Source organism: Pseudophryne corroboree, chromosome 3 (genome assembly GCF_028390025.1).
Source record: "Pseudophryne corroboree isolate aPseCor3 chromosome 3, aPseCor3.hap2, whole genome shotgun sequence".
Lineage (NCBI taxonomy): Eukaryota > Metazoa > Chordata > Amphibia > Anura > Myobatrachidae > Pseudophryne > Pseudophryne corroboree.
The window spans coordinates 489910578-489928182 of NC_086446.1; the positions used below are offsets into that span (position 1 = coordinate 489910578).

Below are 17605 nucleotides of genomic sequence, written 5' to 3' on the forward strand. Positions count from 1 at the left end.
GAGATGACACTTTGATGAAAAAACGGCATCTCGGTCAAAATCGGGAGCTTAGTAAATTTCCCCCATTGTATAAACAATCAACTTGAAAAAAATGCAAGAATGCCCAACGCAGTGACAAGACCGTTTCCAGAAGTAAACCTTACAATAAAAACAGGGACTCCCCTTGAGCGCGTGGAGTGCGGGTCCAACTACGGATCAGTGATATTTACAAGCAGCAGCAGCGCCTCCTAGTGCACACACACTGTACAGCACATCCACTATCCAGGCCTCTCGGCCGGGGGAGAGGCCTGTGCCTGCTAGTCATGTAATGGGAGGAGGTCTGAGGCTGGCTGCTCCTATAAGAGACGATATTAGTCTCACTCGCTGTGTGTGCGTGACTGCAGAGTCTCTCCCTACAGCAGCAGTAGTAGTCGTGCGTGGGAGCTGCCGGTGCCCAGCAATGACCTTATGACAGGCCGTCGCCAGTCACACAGACAGCACAGCAGCATGCCGGGTAAGACAGACCCTTGCCTTGCTGCTGCGGCCTTTGTTTACACATCTTTCTATAGGGGTGGTTTTTTGGTTTACCTCCCTCATCGCTGGAAAAGCATCCCTTTAGCAGGAACTACTGGTAGCCTTCATGTTCTATTTCCTGGTCTTGTCTACTGTATATGTCATATTTGTGTATGTGCATGACAACAGTAGCTGCAATAACAGTTACAGTATTAATGACACTCACAAATAGATTAAAAGTTGTGTGCTAATGAAATGGAACTCTGCACATAAATAGAATTGATTTAAAACCATTATCTATATTTACTGTCAAGTTCATAATCCAGGTATCAGTTATGTGGTCTTTGAATTTTGTAGTTTACTTGTGTTCTTTAACGTCGATAAAAACATGCTGCTCACTGCTGAGGTGTTCTTGTGTTGCATTGCAGGGAACGCTGCTTGTTCTCACATGCAGCAGCGTCACAGCATGATTCCACTTGATTAAGGCAAATATTAGAACACACGCTATTTAACAATATAGGCCCACACATACTAGACGAGAAAATAAAAGACGTCGCTCAGAAGGGCCATTCAGAGCGAGATCTTTTACAATTCCGTCTAGTGTGTACACTCAATGTCGTTAATGATGCACGCTCCCGTGCATTGGTAACGACCCCCTCCCTCGTCTGAATATGTACAGACGAGGGAGGTCCTCGTTAATGACAGCAGCACAAAGTCCTTTTTGGCAGGTACAGACCATAAAAAAGTTACTGTACCTGCCAAAAAGGTACAGTTGGAGGGTATGCTACCGCCCACCCCCTACCCCCCTGGCATCGGCTGGGAGGCTGGGGAACCATACCACCGCAGGGAGTAGGGAACACCAACTGTGCCGAGGACCCAGGAAACCCTCACGCTCCAAAGAGCATCCACTGGAGTCCACACGTTAAGAACTAAAGTTACTGTATGTGCGGAACTTGAAGAAAGCATCCCACATATATATATATATATATATATATATATATATATAGAGAGAGAGAGAGAGAGAGAGATCGGCACTTGCCGGCGGGGTGTCGCACTTGCTGATGCCGACACCTGCCGGGTTCCCGCCGCTGCCAATATCGGTGTCGGTGGGAGCTCATTTAGTGTGTATGGGCCTTAAGAGGCAGAAGATGCCCCTACTTTAACCAAATTTCAGCTCAGCAGCACATACACAGCCTGTAGTTGATCACGCTTACACAATCTATGAAACATAGGTTGGAGTACTGCCATGTAGAGATACATACTGGTCACCGATGGGGCCACCATCACCATCACTACCATTATCATTAATGTTTACATTTGTATTCAGAAAGAAATCAGTGATATCTTTAATTTAAATTGCTGCAATCTGGTCAATTTGTAACAGATCAAAGAAGGGTTGTGAATTGATGATTATGGGGCTTATCACCGAGTGATAAAACGTGTTGCGTATGATAAATGGTCCTCCAGCCAATCAGCTTCTAACTGTTATGTGTTCAGCTCCTGTCATATTTGAAAAATGACAGTTGGGAGCTGATTGGCTGGAGCACGATTTATCATACACAACACGTTTTATCATTCACTACGTGTTTTATCACTCATTGATAAATGTGCCCCTGTGTGTATTAGTGAAAAGCTGAATGTTTTAATGTTTATGCTCTTTTGAAAAAGTTTGTTAATGGGAAGCCCAGTGGTGCCTTTTAGGGGTCCGCTGGTGTCATCATTTAGGGGTCCGCAGATGCCTAGCTAGTTGTCCCTGTCCCAAGATGTTATACATGAAAACACACAATAGCTTAAGCCAGTTTAATATAGAATTGTCACAAAGCATATTCCTATTTTTCCGTCAGAGGCAGAGAATGCAGTAAATAAAGGAATGGACGAAACTTCAAAACCGCTATTTACTTTTGGCATCATTGCTGATATCCAGTATGCCGACATAGATGACAGATACAATTACGTCAAGACCAGGATGAGATATTACAGGAACAGCCTTTCTCTGCTCCAAAAAGCAACTGGACAATGGGCCTCAGAAACGGTCAAGCCTACATTCATCCTGCAGCTGGGAGACATCATAGACGGCTTCAATGTTCAGTATAATGCAACTGAAACTTCACTGACAAAAGTCCTGACCGAGATTGAAAAACTGAAAATCCCAGTCCACCATATTTGGGGAAATCACGAATTCTACAACTTCAGTAGGAAGCAACTATTGGAGTCAAAACTGAATAGTATGCCACTGAAGGATGCGTTGACGACCTCTCCAGAAAACAATGATCACCTGGACTCCTTTTATGCTTATCATTTCAGTCCTTTTCCTAAATTTCGATTACTTTTAATTGACTCGTTTGACTTCAGTGTCATTGGGAGAGATCCATCAAGTCACAAACATGTAAAGTCTTTAAAGCTTCTGAAGCAGAAGAATCCAAATAAGGATATGAACAGTTCAGAAGGTACAGTATGTACAGGGAGATAGCTCCGCCCCTTTTTCGGGGACTTTTCTCCCGCTTTTTTAAGGATTCTGGCAGGGGTAATTACCACATATATAGCCTTTTGGGCTATATATTGTGATTGTTTTGCCAGCCAAGGTGTTTTTATTGCTGCTCAGGGCGCCCCCACCCAGCGCCCTGCACCCTCAGTGACCGGAGTGTGAAGTGTGTATGAGGAGCAATGGCGCACAGCTGCAGTGCTGTGCGCTACCTTGTTGAAGACAGAAGTCTTCATGCCGCCGATTTTCCGGACCTCTTCTTGCTTCTGGCTCTGTAAGGGGGACGGCGGCGCGGCTCCGGGAACGAACACCAAGGCCAGTTCCATGCGGTCGATCCCTCTGGAGCTAATGGTGTCCAGTAGCCTAAGAAGCCCAAGCTAGCTGCAAGCAGGTAGGTTCGCTTCTTCTCCCCTTAAGCCTGTTGCCAGCAGGTCTCACTGTAAAATAAAAAACCTAAACTATACTTTCTTTCTAGGAGCTCAGGAGAGCCCCTAGTGTGCATCCAGCTCGGCCGGGCACAAAAATCTGAGGCTTGGAGGAGGGTCATAGTGGGAGGAGCCAGTGCACACCAGGTAGTCTAAAAGCTTTCTTTTAGTTGTGCCCAGTCTCCTGCGGAGCCGCTATCCCCCATGGTCCTTACGGAGTTCCCAGCATCCACTAGGACGTCAGAGAAACACAGAAGTTGACGACAGATAAGAACCTTTTGGCCCATATAGTCTGGCCTCTTTTTTTTTTTGTCAACCTAATGCATGTCGACCTAATGGCATTGTCGACCTAATGAGTGTCAACCTATCGACCATAACCCCTTTCGTATTAATGTTACAAACTGTTCACATTATTATTCTATGTCATGGATTAGCCGAGTAGAACAGACTACAAAGCGAGGGCAAAAAAAATAAAAAAAATAAAAAACCCAACGTTGAATTTCTCTTGAGGCATTAATAACACACAGGTTATGTGCACTGCTGTTTGACTCCTGACCCAGTTACCTGCAACCAATGCACAGAAAACTTACTTGCACGTAAGCAGCCAGACCAAAAAACAGAGACATTAAAAAATTGCAGAACCTCCAAAGTCTTTGCCGATATTCAGTACATAGGAAAGAGTGGTGCTTTAAACTGTGTCTTGAGTCACAGCTCAGATTACTATCTGCTCTCTCCATATCTTCACAGATGCCTCAGGGTATTCAGTGGGAAAAGACACAGAGCAACACGCTGCTGCTGTAAGATGCAGGTTGTGTCCCTGTTCCTTGCTAGTACAACCAATTGTAGACAAACTTCCTGTACTGGTAAGAAAACTCCCCCAAGAGTCACAGGTACTTCCCACTATCCACTGATGTCTGCTCCTACTTGTTAAAAATTTAAAGACACAGCAATGTTATTTGTTAATGCAGAATATTTGCACTGCATGGATTCACGCAAACATATGTAAAGTGACAATATAAGTTTTACATTGTTGCTGCTCCCAACTAACTATGGACCTAATTCTGAGGAGTAGCGGCGGCTGCAGCGCCAACATAGTGCAGGGGGGAACCACTTAGCATAGGCATTCCCAACCTCAGTCCTCAAGGCACACAAACAGTGGAGGTTTTAGAGATATCCATGCTTGAGGACAGATGGTTAAATGAAAATAACTGAAGTACTAATTAAGCCATCTGTGCTCACGTATGGCTATCTTTAAAACCTGTACTGTTATGCTGCTTTCACATCGCAAAACCTGCTTTTGAAACGGTTCTTTAAACGGTTCTAAGCCCGCCCCCAGACTCCCACTGCCTAGTTTCACAGGAGTCTGGGGGCGAACTTAGAAGTGTGATGCCTTATGCTGAGTCCCGGGTGCCACATGGCATCTGATACACACACTCTCTTCTGCAGCAACGATGTGTGCACTCCAGTTGGGGGGTATGTATTACATACATCAGAACATGTATGTCTATATAATCTATGCGGTTCCCCCCTGCACAATATGGTCGGTGCTGCAGCCCAGGGGATGCAGCCGCCGCTGCTGAGGTAGTAAAGCACGTAAATAGGTTTCTATGGGGGATGCGATGCTGCCAGGTTTACCAAGCTCCAGATGGTGTTAGCCCGGGTGTAGTATGGTATGCCGGCGGTCGGGCTCCCGGCGACCAACATACCGGCGCCTTGCGTTCTCGCTGCACTCGCCACGCTATTTTATTCTCCCTCCAGGGGGGTCGTGGACCCCCACGAGGGAGAATAAGTGTCGGTATGCCGGCTGTCGGGATTCCAGCGCCGGTATACTGTGCACCGGGATCCCGACAGCCGGCATACTGAAGACCACCCATTAGCCCCCTATGGCTACAGATCGCATAATTCCCCAAAACCCTCCCTGGCAGTGGCCACTGCACTTGCGTTGTCAGCTGCACGTGCGCAGGACTCCGCTTCCACTCTGAGCATAACGCAGGGACAGGCTCTTTTCTGAGCCCCTGTCCCTGACGATGCTCTTTGATACATGCCACCAGTATAATTGCATATTGGAATTTAAGTTATAAGAGTGGTGAATAAGTCTAGAAACTGCAGGATACTTACAGTATAGATATCAAAAACATTGATTATGTGTCTGTGTACCAAAAGATAGAGTAGTGCTCATCAGCAGATTGTAAATGTGGTTTCTCGTGGCCACTTACAGTATCTGGAACCTCCTGTAAAACACAATATACAAACAAATCCTGCAAAATATCAGTGTCTTTTCTTCACCAAGTAGATCTTACTAACTTTGGGGATCATTTACATTTGGATGTACTGTAAGTCATTTTCATGAAACGCATCAGATGTAGCAGTACACGTCTGCGCTGAGAAGTGTTACTTTCACATCTGCCTGAAATGCTTTTTCAAAAGTAGGCAAGTATGCTGCATGGACCTCTCCCCTCACATCTACCCGCTGGCACAGCTTTCCTAGGAGGGAACAGACTGTGGGCCTAATTCAGATGTGATCGCAGCAGTAAAATTGTTCTCTAATGAGCAAAACCATGTGCAGAGAGAGTTAGATTTGGGTGTGGTGTGTTTAAACTGAAATCTAAATTGCAGTGTAAAAATAAAGCAGACAGTATTTACCCTGCACAGAAACAAAATAACCCACCCAAATCTAATGGGCCCCACACACTGTGATCCGCCGCCAAGCTGCATTAGTTTTTGGTTGAATAAAAAATAAGCAATACTTTTTTGTTTTTGTAAACTGTAGACAATAAAAAAAACTCACGTTGACCTAGTACATGTCGACATAGTGACCATGTCGACCTAATGCATGTCAACCAATAGTGGTCGACCTAATGATTGTCGACCAAAGTGTGGTTGACCTAAACCTAAAGATACCCAAAGATGCAGCGGCTGTGCTAAAGCATCCATCTCTGAAGCACTGTCCCATTCGCAGATCCCAAAAGGAAAATTAACATTAATGCTGATGGACAGACACATTTATTACAGCCCCAACAATGTAAAAACAATCAACTTGAAAAAAATGCAAGAATGCCCAACGCAGTGACAAGACCGGTTCCAGAAGTAAACCTTACAATAAAAACAGGGGCCAACTACGGATCAGTGATATTTACAAGCAGCAGCAGCAGCAGCGCCTCCTAGTGCACACACACTGTACAGCACATCCACTATCCAGGCCTCTCGGCCGGGGGAGAGGCCTGTGCCTGCTAGTCATGTAATGGGAGGAGGTCTGAGGCTGGCTGCTCCTATAAGAGACGATATTAGTCTCGCTCGCTGTGTGTGCGTGACTGCAGAGTCTCTCCCTACAGCAGCAGTAGTAGTCGTGCGTGGGAGCTGCCGGTGCCCAGCAATGACCTTATGACAGGCCGTCGCCAGTCACACAGACAGCACAGCAGCATGCCGGGTAAGACAGACCCTTGCCTTGCTGCTGCGGCCTTTGTTTACACATCTTTCTATAGGGGTGCTTTTTTGGTTTACCTCCCTCATCGCTGGAAAAGCATCCCTTTAGCAGGAACTACTGGTAGCCTTCATGTTCTATTTCCTGGTCTTGTCTACTGTATATGTCATATTTGTGTATGTGCATGACAACAGTAGCTGCAATAACAGTTACAGTATTAATGACACTCACAAATAGATTAAAAGTTGTGTGCTAATGAAATGGAACTCTGCACATAAATAGAATTGATTTAAAACCATTATCTATATTTACTGTCAAGTTCATAATCCAGGTATCAGTTATGTGGTCTTTGAATTTTGTAGTTTACTTGTGTTCTTTAACGTCGATAAAACACATGCTGCTCACTGCTGAGGTGTTCTTGTGTTGCATTGCAGGGAACGCTGCTTGTTCTCACATGCAGCAGCGTCACAGCATGATTCCACTTGATTAAGGCAAATATTAGAACACAGGCTATTTAACAATATAGGCCCACACATACTAGACGAGAAAATAAAAGACGTCGCTCAGAAGGGCCATTCAGAGCGAGATCTTTTACAATTTTGTCTAGTGTGTACACTCAATGTCGTTAACGATGCACGCTCCCGTGCATTGTTAACGACCCCCTCCCTCATCTGAACATGTACAGATGAGGGAGGTCCTCGTTAACAACCGCAGCGCAAAGCCCTTTTTGGCAGGTACAGACCATAAAAAAGTTACGGTACCTGCCAAAAAGGTACAGTTGGAGGGTATGCTACCACCCACCCCCTGGCATCGGCTGGGAGGCTGGGGAACCATACCACCGCAGGGAGTAGGGAACACCAACTGAGCCGAGGACCCAGGAAACCCTCACGCTCCAAAGAGCATCCACTGGAGTCCACACGTTAAGAACTAAAATTACTGTATGTGCGGAACTTGAAGAAAGCATCCCACATATATATATATATATATAGAGAGAGAGAGAGATCGGCACTTGCCGGCGGGGTGTCGCACTTGCTGATGCCGACACCTGCCGGGTTCCCGCCGCTGCCAATATCGGTGTCGGTGGGAGCTCATTTAGTGTGTATGGGCCTTAAGAGGCAGAAGATGCCCCTACTTTAACCAAATTTCAGCTCAGCAGCACATACACAGCCTGTAGTTGATCACGCTTACACAATCTATGAAACATAGGTTGGAGTACTGCCATGTAGAGATACATACTGGTCACCGATGGGGCCACCATCACCATCACTACCATTATCATTAATGTTTACATTTGTATTCAGAAAGAAATCAGTGATATCTTTAATTTAAATTGCTGCAATCTGGTCAATTTGTAACAGATCAAAGAAGGGTTGTGAATTGATGATTATGGGGCTTATCACCGAGTGATAAAACGTGTTGCGTATGATAAATGGTCCTCCAGCCAATCAGCTTCTAACTGTTATGTGTTCAGCTCCTGTCATATTTGAAAAATGACAGTTGGGAGCTGATTGGCTGGAGCACGATTTATCATACACAACACGTTTTATCATTCACTACGTGTTTTATCACTCATTGATAAATGTGCCCCTGTGTGTATTAGTGAAAAGCTGAATGTTTTAATGTTTATGCTCTTTTGAAAAAGTTTGTTAATGGGAAGCCCAGTGGTGCCTTTTAGGGGTCCGCTGGTGTCATCATTTAGGGGTCCGCAGATGCCTAGCTAGTTGACCCTGTCCCAAGATGTTATACATGAAAACACACAATAGCTTAAGCCAGTTTAATATAGAATTGTCACAAAGCATATTCCTATTTTTCCGTCAGAGGCAGAGAATGCAGTAAATAAAGGAATGGACGAAACTTCAAAACCGCTATTTACTTTTGGCATCATTGCTGATATCCAGTATGCCGACATAGATGACAGATACAATTACGTCAAGACCAGGATGAGATATTACAGGAACAGTATTTCTCTGCTCCAAAAAGCAACTGGACAATGGGCCTCAGAAACGGTCAAGCCTACATTCATCCTGCAGCTGGGAGACATCATAGACGGCTTCAATGTTCAGTATAACGCAACTGAAACTTCACTGACAAAAGTCCTGACCGAGATTGAAAAACTGAAAATCCCGGTCCACCATATTTGGGGGAATCACGAATTCTACAACTTCAGTAGGAAGCAACTATTGGAGTCAAAACTGAACAGTATGCCACTGAAGGATGCGTTGACGACCTCTCCAGAAAACAGTGATCACCTGGACTCCTTTTATGCTTATCATTTCAGTCCTTTTCCTAAATTTCGATTACTTTTAATTGACTCGTTTGACTTCAGTGTCATTGGGAGAGATCCATCAAGTCACAAACATGTAAAGTCTTTAAAGCTTCTGAAGCAGAAGAATCCAAATAAGGATATGAACAGTTCAGAAGGTACAGTATGTACAGGCCCTATGAGAACATTGTGAATACATGTCAAATAGCTACAATTAAGATGACCTATATTGTACCTCTGAGTAACTTTCTATGTACCTGATAGCTTTATGTCATCCAGCTAGTCATACATAACATAGTAATTGAGGTTGATTAGAGCCAAATTGACCATCGTGTTCAACCCGTATTAAGTTGTGATGATTCTAACATAACCGCTGAATAATAATTATGACTAGTTAACTACTATAACTCATATTACCCCGGGATTAGCCACGTTAATATTTTAAATATTATAACCTCGGATATCATTTTCATTCAGAAATGTATGCAATCCTTTTTTAAATCCATTTACAGAGTCCGCCATTACCACCTTCCCTGGCAGGGAATTCCAAATCCTTATTGCCTTAACAGTGAAGAACCCTTTCCTCCGTTGCGTTCGGAACCTTCTCTCCTCCAGCCGCAGCGAGTGCCCACGTGTCCTAAACTGTGTTCTTTTAATTAATAATTCCTCTGATAACTCTTTGTGATGTCCCTTTACATATTAATAATATCTCCTCTTAGGAGCCTCTTTTCTAGTGTATACATATTCAGCCTAGTAAGCCTTTCCTCATAATCCAGTCCCTCAAGGCCTTTAATCAATTTAGTAGCTCGCCTTTGAACCCTTTCGAGTTCACCAATATCTTTTTTATACAGTGCTGACCAAAACTGAACACAATATTCCAGGTACCGACGTACCAATGCTTTATACAACGGCAGGATTACATCCAAGTCCCTTGTCTCAATTCCCCGTTTTATGCAAGCTACCACCTTAGTTGCCTTCTTTACTGCGCTTTGACATTGTGTATGGTTATTATCAATTAGTACCCCCAAATCTTTTTCCAATTCTGTTTCCCCTAGACGTTCCCCATTTAATATGTAGGCCGTGAGTTTGTTTTTAGTCCCGAAATGCATAACCTTGCATTTGTCTGTATTGAACCTAATTTTCCATTTAGACACCCAGGGGTATATGCAATAGCGGGCGAATCGCGTCATTAGATCCGCCTCTGTATAATTCGCCCGCTATCGCCAGCCGCAGCCCTGTCGCCGGGACCCTGAATTCTCAATATTCAATGAAAAACTGATTCGCCCCTCCCGCAGGCGGATTACGGCCAATCGGCGAGTAGTGGGCGTACTGAATTCGCCTTCCCGCCGAAAGCAGCCCTTTATTAGGGCTTGTTTGCTGCATGTGCTCTGCAGCCATTTTGTGAATCTGCAGAGAGGTGTGAGGAGGTGCAGAGCTAGCAATTTGGTTGTTTGCTGTGGATATCGTTTGGACACCCCAGCAGGCTTTATTCCAGGACAGTCAGGAGGATTCCTGTTACCCCGGAGCAGAGCCATTTTAGGAGCTTTTACTACATTTGTAGGTAAGTACCACATGTGTCTGGTGTTGCATGTATGTGTTTGTGTAGTGGGGGTTGCCATGAGGTGTACATGGGGTGTTTGTGCATGTGTGCATGTGTGCAGGTATGTGTATAGCCCCTTGCTTGTGTTGCTGCATTTTTCGGGGGAGACTTGTGTTTTGGGGTAGTTTTTCACGTTTTTTTTTTATTCTTTAATTGACTTTTTTGGGTCTTCTATTAGCATTGGTGTACCTCCTGAGTGTGCTGGGATGCTTTCTGGCCATTTTGGGGTGATTTGGAGCAAGTTGAGTCGACAGCCTGGTTGACATGTGCTGCTGATTGTTTTTCAAACGTGTGTTTTCCTGCCTAATTTTGCTGTGGGGTGCCTCCTGAGTGTGCTGGGATGCTTTCTGGCCATTTTGGGGTGATTTGGAGCAAGTTGAGTCGACAGCCTGGTTGACATGTGCTGCTGATTGTTTTTCAAACATGTGTTTTCCTGCCTAATTTTGCTGTGGGGTGCCTCCTGAGTGTGCCGGGATGCTTTCTGGCCATTTTGGGGTGATTTGGAGCAAGTTGAGTCGACAGCCAGGTTGACATGTGCTGCTGATTGTTTTTCAAACATGTGTTTTCCCGCCTAATTTTGCTGTGGTGTGCCTCCTGAGTGTGTTGGGGTGCTTTCTGGCCATTTTGGGGTGATTTGGAGCAAGTTGAGTCGACAGCCAGGTTGACATGTGCTGCTGATTGTTTTTCAAACATGTGTTTTCCCGCCTAATTTTGCTGTGGTGTGCCTCCTGAGTGTGTTGGGATGCTTTCTGGCCATTTTGGGGTGATTTGGAGCAAGTTGAGTCGACAGCCAGGTTGACATGTGCTGCTGATTGTTTTTCAAACATGTGTTTTCCCGCCTAATTTTGCTGTGGTGTGCCTCCTGAGTGTGTTGGGATGCTTTCTGGCCATTTTGGGGTGATTTGGAGCAAGTTGAGTCGACAGCCAGGTTGACATGTGCTGCTGATTGTTTTTCAAACATGTGTTTTCCCGCCTAATTTTGCTGTGGTGTGCCTCCTGAGTGTGTTGGGATGCTTTCTGGCCATTTTGGGGTGATTTGGAGCAAGTTGAGTCGACAGCCAGGTTGACATGTGCTGCTGATTGTTTTTCAAACATGTGTTTTCCCGCCTAATTTTGCTGTGGTGTGCCTCCTGAGTGTGTTGGGATGCTTTCTGGCCATTTTGGGGTGATTTGGAGCAAGATGAGTCGACAGCCAGGTTGACATGTGCTGCTGATTGTTTTTCAAACATGTGTTTTCCCGCCTAATTTTGCTGTGGTGTGCCTCCTGAGTGTGTTGGGATGCTTTCTGGCCATTTTGGGGTGATTTGGAGCAAGTTGAGTCGACAGCCAGGTTGACATGTGCTGCTGATTGTTTTTCAAACGTGTTTTCCCGCCTAATTTTGCTGTGGTGTGCCTCCTGAGTGTGTTGGGATGCTTTCTGGCCATTTTGGGGTGATTTGGAGCAAGTTGAGTCGACAGCCAGGTTGACATGTGCTGCTGATTGTTTTTCAAACATGTGTTTTCCCGCCTAATTTTGCTGTGGTGTGCCTCCTGAGTGTGTTGGGATGCTTTCTGGCCATTTTGGGGTGATTTGGAGCAAGATGAGTCGACAGCCAGGTTGACATGTGCTGCTGATTGTTTTTCAAACATGTGTTTTCCCGCCTAATTTTGCTGTGGTGTGCCTCCTGAGTGTGTTGGGATGCTTTCTGGCCATTTTGGGGTGATTTGGAGCAAGTTGAGTCGACAGCCAGGTTGACATGTGCTGCTGATTGTTTTTCAAACATGTGTTTTCCCGCCTAATTTTGCTGTGGTGTGCCTCCTGAGTGTGTTGGGATGCTTTCTGGCCATTTTGGGGTGATTTGGAGCAAGTTGAGTCGACAGCCAGGTTGACATGTGCTACTGATTGTTTTTCAAACATGTGTTTTCCCGCCTAATTTTGCTGTGGTGTGCCTCCTGAGTGTGGTGGGATGCTTTCTGGCCATTTTGGGGTGATTTGGAGCAAGTTGAGTCGACAGCCAGGTTGACATGTGCTGCTGATTGTTTTTCAAACATGTGTTTTCCCGCCTAATTTTGCTGTGGTGTGCCTCCTGAGTGTGTTGGGATGCTTTCTGGCCATTTTGGGGTGATTTGGAGCAAGTTGAGTCGACAGCCAGGTTGACATGTGCTGCTGATTGTTTTTCAAACATGTGTTTTCCCGCCTAATTTTGCTGTGGTGTGCCTCCTGAGTGTGTTGGGATGCTTTCTGGCCATTTTGGGGTGATTTGGAGCAAGTTGAGTCGACAGCCAGGTTGACATGTGCTGCTGATTGTTTTTCAAACATGTGTTTTCCCGCCTAATTTTGCTGTGGTGTGCCTCCTGAGTGTGTTGGGATGCTTTCTGGCCATTTTGGGGTGATTTGGAGCAAGTTGAGTCGACAGCCAGGTTGACATGTGCTGCTGATTGTTTTTCAAACATGTGTTTTCCCGCCTAATTTTGCTGTGGTGTGCCTCCTGAGTGTGTTGGGATGCTTTCTGGCCATTTTGGGGTGATTTGGAGCAAGTTGAGTCGACAGCCAGGTTGACATGTGCTGCTGATTGTTTTTCAAACATGTGTTTTCCCGCCTAATTTTGCTGTGGTGTGCCTCCTGAGTGTGTTGGGATGCTTTCTGGCCATTTTGGGGTGATTTGGAGCAAGATGAGTCGACAGCCAGGTTGACATGTGCTGCTGATTGTTTTTCAAACATGTGTTTTCCCGCCTAATTTTGCTGTGGTGTGCCTCCTGAGTGTGTTGGGATGCTTTCTGGCCATTTTGGGGTGATTTGGAGCAAGTTGAGTCGACAGCCAGGTTGACATGTGCTGCTGATTGTTTTTCAAACATGTGTTTTCCCGCCTAATTTTGCTGTGGTGTGCCTCCTGAGTGTGTTGGGATGCTTTCTGGCCATTTTGGGGTGATTTGGAGCAAGTTGAGTCGACAGCCAGGTTGACATGTGCTGCTGATTGTTTTTCAAACATGTGTTTTCCCGCCTAATTTTGCTGTGGTGTGCCTCCTGATTGTGTTGGGATGCTTTCTGGCCATTTTGGGGTGATTTGGAGCAAGTTGAGTCGACAGCCTGGTCAACATTTTGTGAGGGGCAGCCATTTTGTGAGGGGCAGCCATTTTGTGAGGGGCAGCCATTTATACATGTATGTATTTTTTTTTTATAACAGAGATGTCAAGGGACAATCAGACCCGATCCGCCCCTTCCCCCACCCCCTCGGATCTATCCCTGCATAGCAATGAGGAGTGGGAGCCAACCCAGGAGGCGGATGCGACCGACCAGGCATCTAGTGACCAGCCGCGGTCGTCAAGGGCCCATGAGAAGTCCAAGAAAAAGCCTAGTAAAAAGGTACTTAACCACACCTGCAGACACAAATAGCATCAAACTTTACCCACTGTAGTTTGTGCAATGCCATGCACACCTACTGTAATAGGTGCGCAATGCCAGGGATACTGACACTCACAGGTACATACCGATCTTATTAAAAAAAATTTTTTTTTTTTTAATCCCTAAAGGCAAGAAGCCAGCCAGAGGAGCAGTCGGAGGAGGAAGCCTCTGGTGAAGATGCAGGACAGAAAAAGCCGCGTGGACCCAGATACACTGAGGCGGAAAACTGTGTCCTAATGGATTGCGTCGACAGGTCCTACGATGTTTTGTATGGACCAAGGGCACAGAAAACAGCAGCTAAGGTAAAGCGGAACATCTGGGAATCCATCGCCAGTCAAGTCACTGCAATATCTGGAAACCGCCGGAGCACCAGAAATTGCTTGAAGCGGTACAGTGATTGCCGCAGACAGACCAAGAAGAAGATGGGGATTCAGCGCCGACATGAGACAGCTACGGGAGGTGGCCCGGCTCTCAATCTGAAGTGGCTACCCTGGGAGGACGTTATTAGAAGGCGCATGAATCCTGCCATGGTCGAAGGAGTTCGCGGAGGTGTGGACTCCAGCCGTCCTGCTGGCTTTCCCGAGGAGGAAGAACCGCCCAGAAGACGGAGGAAGGCGGGAGACCAGCCGTCCAAAAGGAGGTCTGATGGTAAGAATACATTCACATGAGCTGTAGTTCCCTTTAAAATTTTTGTATGTGCTAATGTGCTTTTTTTTTTTTTTCAGACAGACCTGCCCAGAGGACATCACCTGCGCACAGGACATCGCCAGCGCACGGACCGTCACCTGTGCAGCAGGCATCGGCAGCAGCGCGCGGACCATCAACTGCGCCGCAAGCATCGCGAGCACACAGATCGTCACCTGTGCGCCACAGTTCGTCATCGCGCAGTTGGTCACCTGTGCACCAGACGACGTCAGCGCACAGACTATCACCTGTGCGCCAGACACCGTCGGCGACCACACCACAAGATGGGCGCCAAACTACAGCTCCTGCGCGCAGGCCATCACCAGATCGTCGTCTCTCCAGGAGCTCTGGGACTGTGACTGAAGAGCCTCAAGACACAACCCTTGTGGACCCATCACCCGATCTGTTTGAGTCTACAGGGTTAACTGACGAAACTTTTCTTGGGTTTGAGGACAGCCGTGCAGATGTATCCAGCCAGACCCTTGAAAAGTCTTCCGAAACGAGGACAAGTGGAGCTCCTGGAGCAGCGGCATCACAGGATGGAGAAGGTTTGTTTTTTTTTTTTTTGTGGGGGGGGGGGGGGGGGCAGCAGTTGTGTAAAGTTTATTAACTTTTCCAAAAAAATTATTTTGCAAACAGTGGTGCCACGAACCAGCAGCGGACTAGCTTCGGGGATTGGTTCGTACTTCAGGCCGGATCTCCTACAGGAGTCGTCAGAGGATGACGAGGTGGAAGTGCAGGAGGCTCCAGTTGCTACATCCCTGCGTGAGTAAATTGAATTGTGAGCCTTCAAAAAAATGTATGATGAATGTGTATAATATTGTCTAATTTTCTTTTCAGCTGCCCAAATGCATGTGGTGGCAGACATCCAGGAAGGGCAGAATCCCTCAACTGTTCAGAGGGTTCACACCCTGGCATCAGAGATTGGGACACGCCAGGATACATACACAAATGTTGTGGGAAGCAGACTGGACAACATTGAGAGGACAATGGAGAAAATGTCCAACAGTCTGCATGAACTGCTGAAGACTCTTTCCGACAGCACGGCCACAATACTACAGATCATAATTCATGATCATAGGGAGAATATGAACGTTCTTAACGTTCTGTCCGATTCCATGGTCAAGCTCGTGGAAAACACATCATGTCTGGCAGAAAGCAATAAGAACATGTCGGAGAGTCATCGACACTCTTCTTCCAGCCAACAGGTCATCGCAACCACACTGCAGATGATCTATGAAAAGCTCCCAGTACCAGCTCATCAACACGCTGGTGATCCACCATATCCGCCGTCGCAAGCCACAAGGACGCATCGTACCCTTCCTCAAGTCCCATCCCAGTACAGTCAGTCACAGATGTACCAGGGATATACAGGGATGTACCCCACCCCCCAGATGCCTCCACCACCGGCCGCACAATCTTCAGCAGCATGGGCACCGAGGGCCAGTCAACATACTCCCCAGCCTCCCAGGACATCCACGCCCTATCAGGGGGAAGAAGAGGATCCGGACAGACTTCCACCATAAACCCGGTCGTATTATTTTATTTTCTTTTAAATGTTTTTCATGTATCCCTGTCTTCCCCTCCCATTAGTTTGTTGTTTTTCTTACTATTGTTTTTTCTTTGTTGGCCTTCCCCACCCGTGACCGGGTACTACCAAGGAGCTTTGTGTAGGCATACATGCGCGGGCATGTATGCGGGCGCGTGTGGTAACGGATGAAAGCTCCTTGCGGCTACATGTATGATGGGCCAAAGAGCTATTCTGATACCCCCTTTTTTTTCCAAAAATCCTTTTTGTAATGATGTACAGTAGACTTTCATTGTGTGAATTTACTATTCACTAGTCTGTGTTTTTGACTTATTCATAGGATTGGTGAGGAAAAATGAAGTGGACGGCATAAGTTTGTGTTGAGCGTACCAAGGTGAGTAGAACCATGTTTAATTCAAGAAACTTTGAACCGCATGCCTTTGTAGAACAACACCGCCCAGCAATGGGTCATGCTGGGCTGTGTTGTTCCACAAATGTTAGCGTGTCAAAGTGCTGACCACTGACGCCACTCTTTCACTTTGAACCGCATGCCTTTGTAGAACAACACCGCCCAGCAATGGGTCATGCTGGGCTGTGTTGTTCCACAAATGTTAGCGTGTCAAAGTGCTGACCACTGACGCCACTCTTTCACTTTGAACCGCATGCCTTTGTAGAACACCGCCCAGCAATGGGTCATGCTGGGCTGTGTTGTTCCACAAATGTTAGCGTGTCAAAGTGCTGACCACTGACGCCACTCTTTCACTTTGAACCGCATGCCTTTGTAGAACAACACCGCCCAGCAATGGGTCATGCTGGGCTGTGTTGTTCCACAAATGTTAGCGTGTCAAAGTGCTGACCACTGACGCCACTCTTTCACTTTGAACCGCATGCCTTTGTAGAACAACACCGCCCAGCAATGGGTCATGCTGGGCTGTGTTGTTCCACAAATGTTAGCGTGTCAAAGTGCTGACCACTGACGCCACTCTTTCACTTTGAACCGCATGCCTTTGTAGAACAACACCGCCCAGCAATGGGTCATGCTGGGCTGTGTTGTTCCACAAATGTTAGCGTGTCAAAGTGCTGACCACTGACGCCACTCTTTCACTTTGAACCGCATGCCTTTGTAGAACAACACCGCCCAGCAATGGGTCATGCTGGGCTGTGTTGTTCCACAAATTTTCATTGAAAAAAAATGAACATGAATTTAGTGTGTCTTTACTTTAATATACTTTTTTTTCTTTTCCCCACAGATATCTATATACACAAGAAAAGAATGTAAAGAAGAACAAACTACTTTTTTGTTTTAATTAACTTTCAAACTTTATTAA

General features: G+C 46.1%; 2 protein-coding genes across 5 annotated transcripts in view; both read left to right on the plus strand.

Annotated features, from left to right (window-relative positions):
- The first annotated feature begins 283 nt into the window (after nt 1–283).
- Nucleotides 284–3360, plus strand: LOC135057929 (manganese-dependent ADP-ribose/CDP-alcohol diphosphatase-like). The gene is made up of 2 exons (XM_063963637.1): nt 284–493; nt 2337–3360. The coding sequence occupies exons 1-2, from the start codon at nt 448–450 to the stop codon at nt 2960–2962; spliced, it is 672 nt and encodes a 223-aa protein (XP_063819707.1). The 5' UTR covers nt 284–447; the 3' UTR covers nt 2963–3360.
- A 613-nt stretch (nt 3361–3973) lies between these two features.
- Nucleotides 3974–17605, plus strand: part of LOC135056139 (manganese-dependent ADP-ribose/CDP-alcohol diphosphatase-like) — a 49934-nt gene continuing 36302 nt past the window's right edge. Inside the window, exons 1-8 of one of the 4 annotated variants that reach the window (XM_063960942.1) lie at nt 3978–4289; nt 8639–9241; nt 13848–14026; nt 14194–14713; nt 14791–15297; nt 15389–15514; nt 15590–16671; nt 17528–17597. In XM_063960942.1, coding sequence (XP_063817012.1) covers nt 4202–4289; nt 8639–9241; nt 13848–14026; nt 14194–14713; nt 14791–15297; nt 15389–15514; nt 15590–16275 — 2709 coding nt within the window. In that variant the 5' untranslated portion in view covers nt 3978–4201 and the 3' untranslated portion in view covers nt 16276–16671; nt 17528–17597. Of the gene's footprint in view, nt 4290–6662; nt 6827–8638; nt 9242–9285; nt 10645–13847; nt 14027–14193; nt 14714–14790; nt 15298–15388; nt 15515–15589; nt 16672–17527; nt 17598–17605 lie in introns of those variants that run through there. The other 3 variants (XM_063960941.1, XM_063960943.1, XM_063960944.1) reach the window with 3 other exon arrangements.

What these genes read in the sequence shown, in the direction of transcription:
- LOC135057929 (XM_063963637.1), top strand. Translation starts at nt 448, where the DNA reads ATGACAGGCCGTCGCCAGTCACACAGACAGCACAGCAGCATGCCGG. An exon ending in ACAGCACAGCAGCATGCCGG is followed by an intron (nt 494 to 2,336) that starts GTAAGACAGACC and finishes TTTTTCCGTCAG; the next exon opens with AGGCAGAGAATGCAGTAAAT.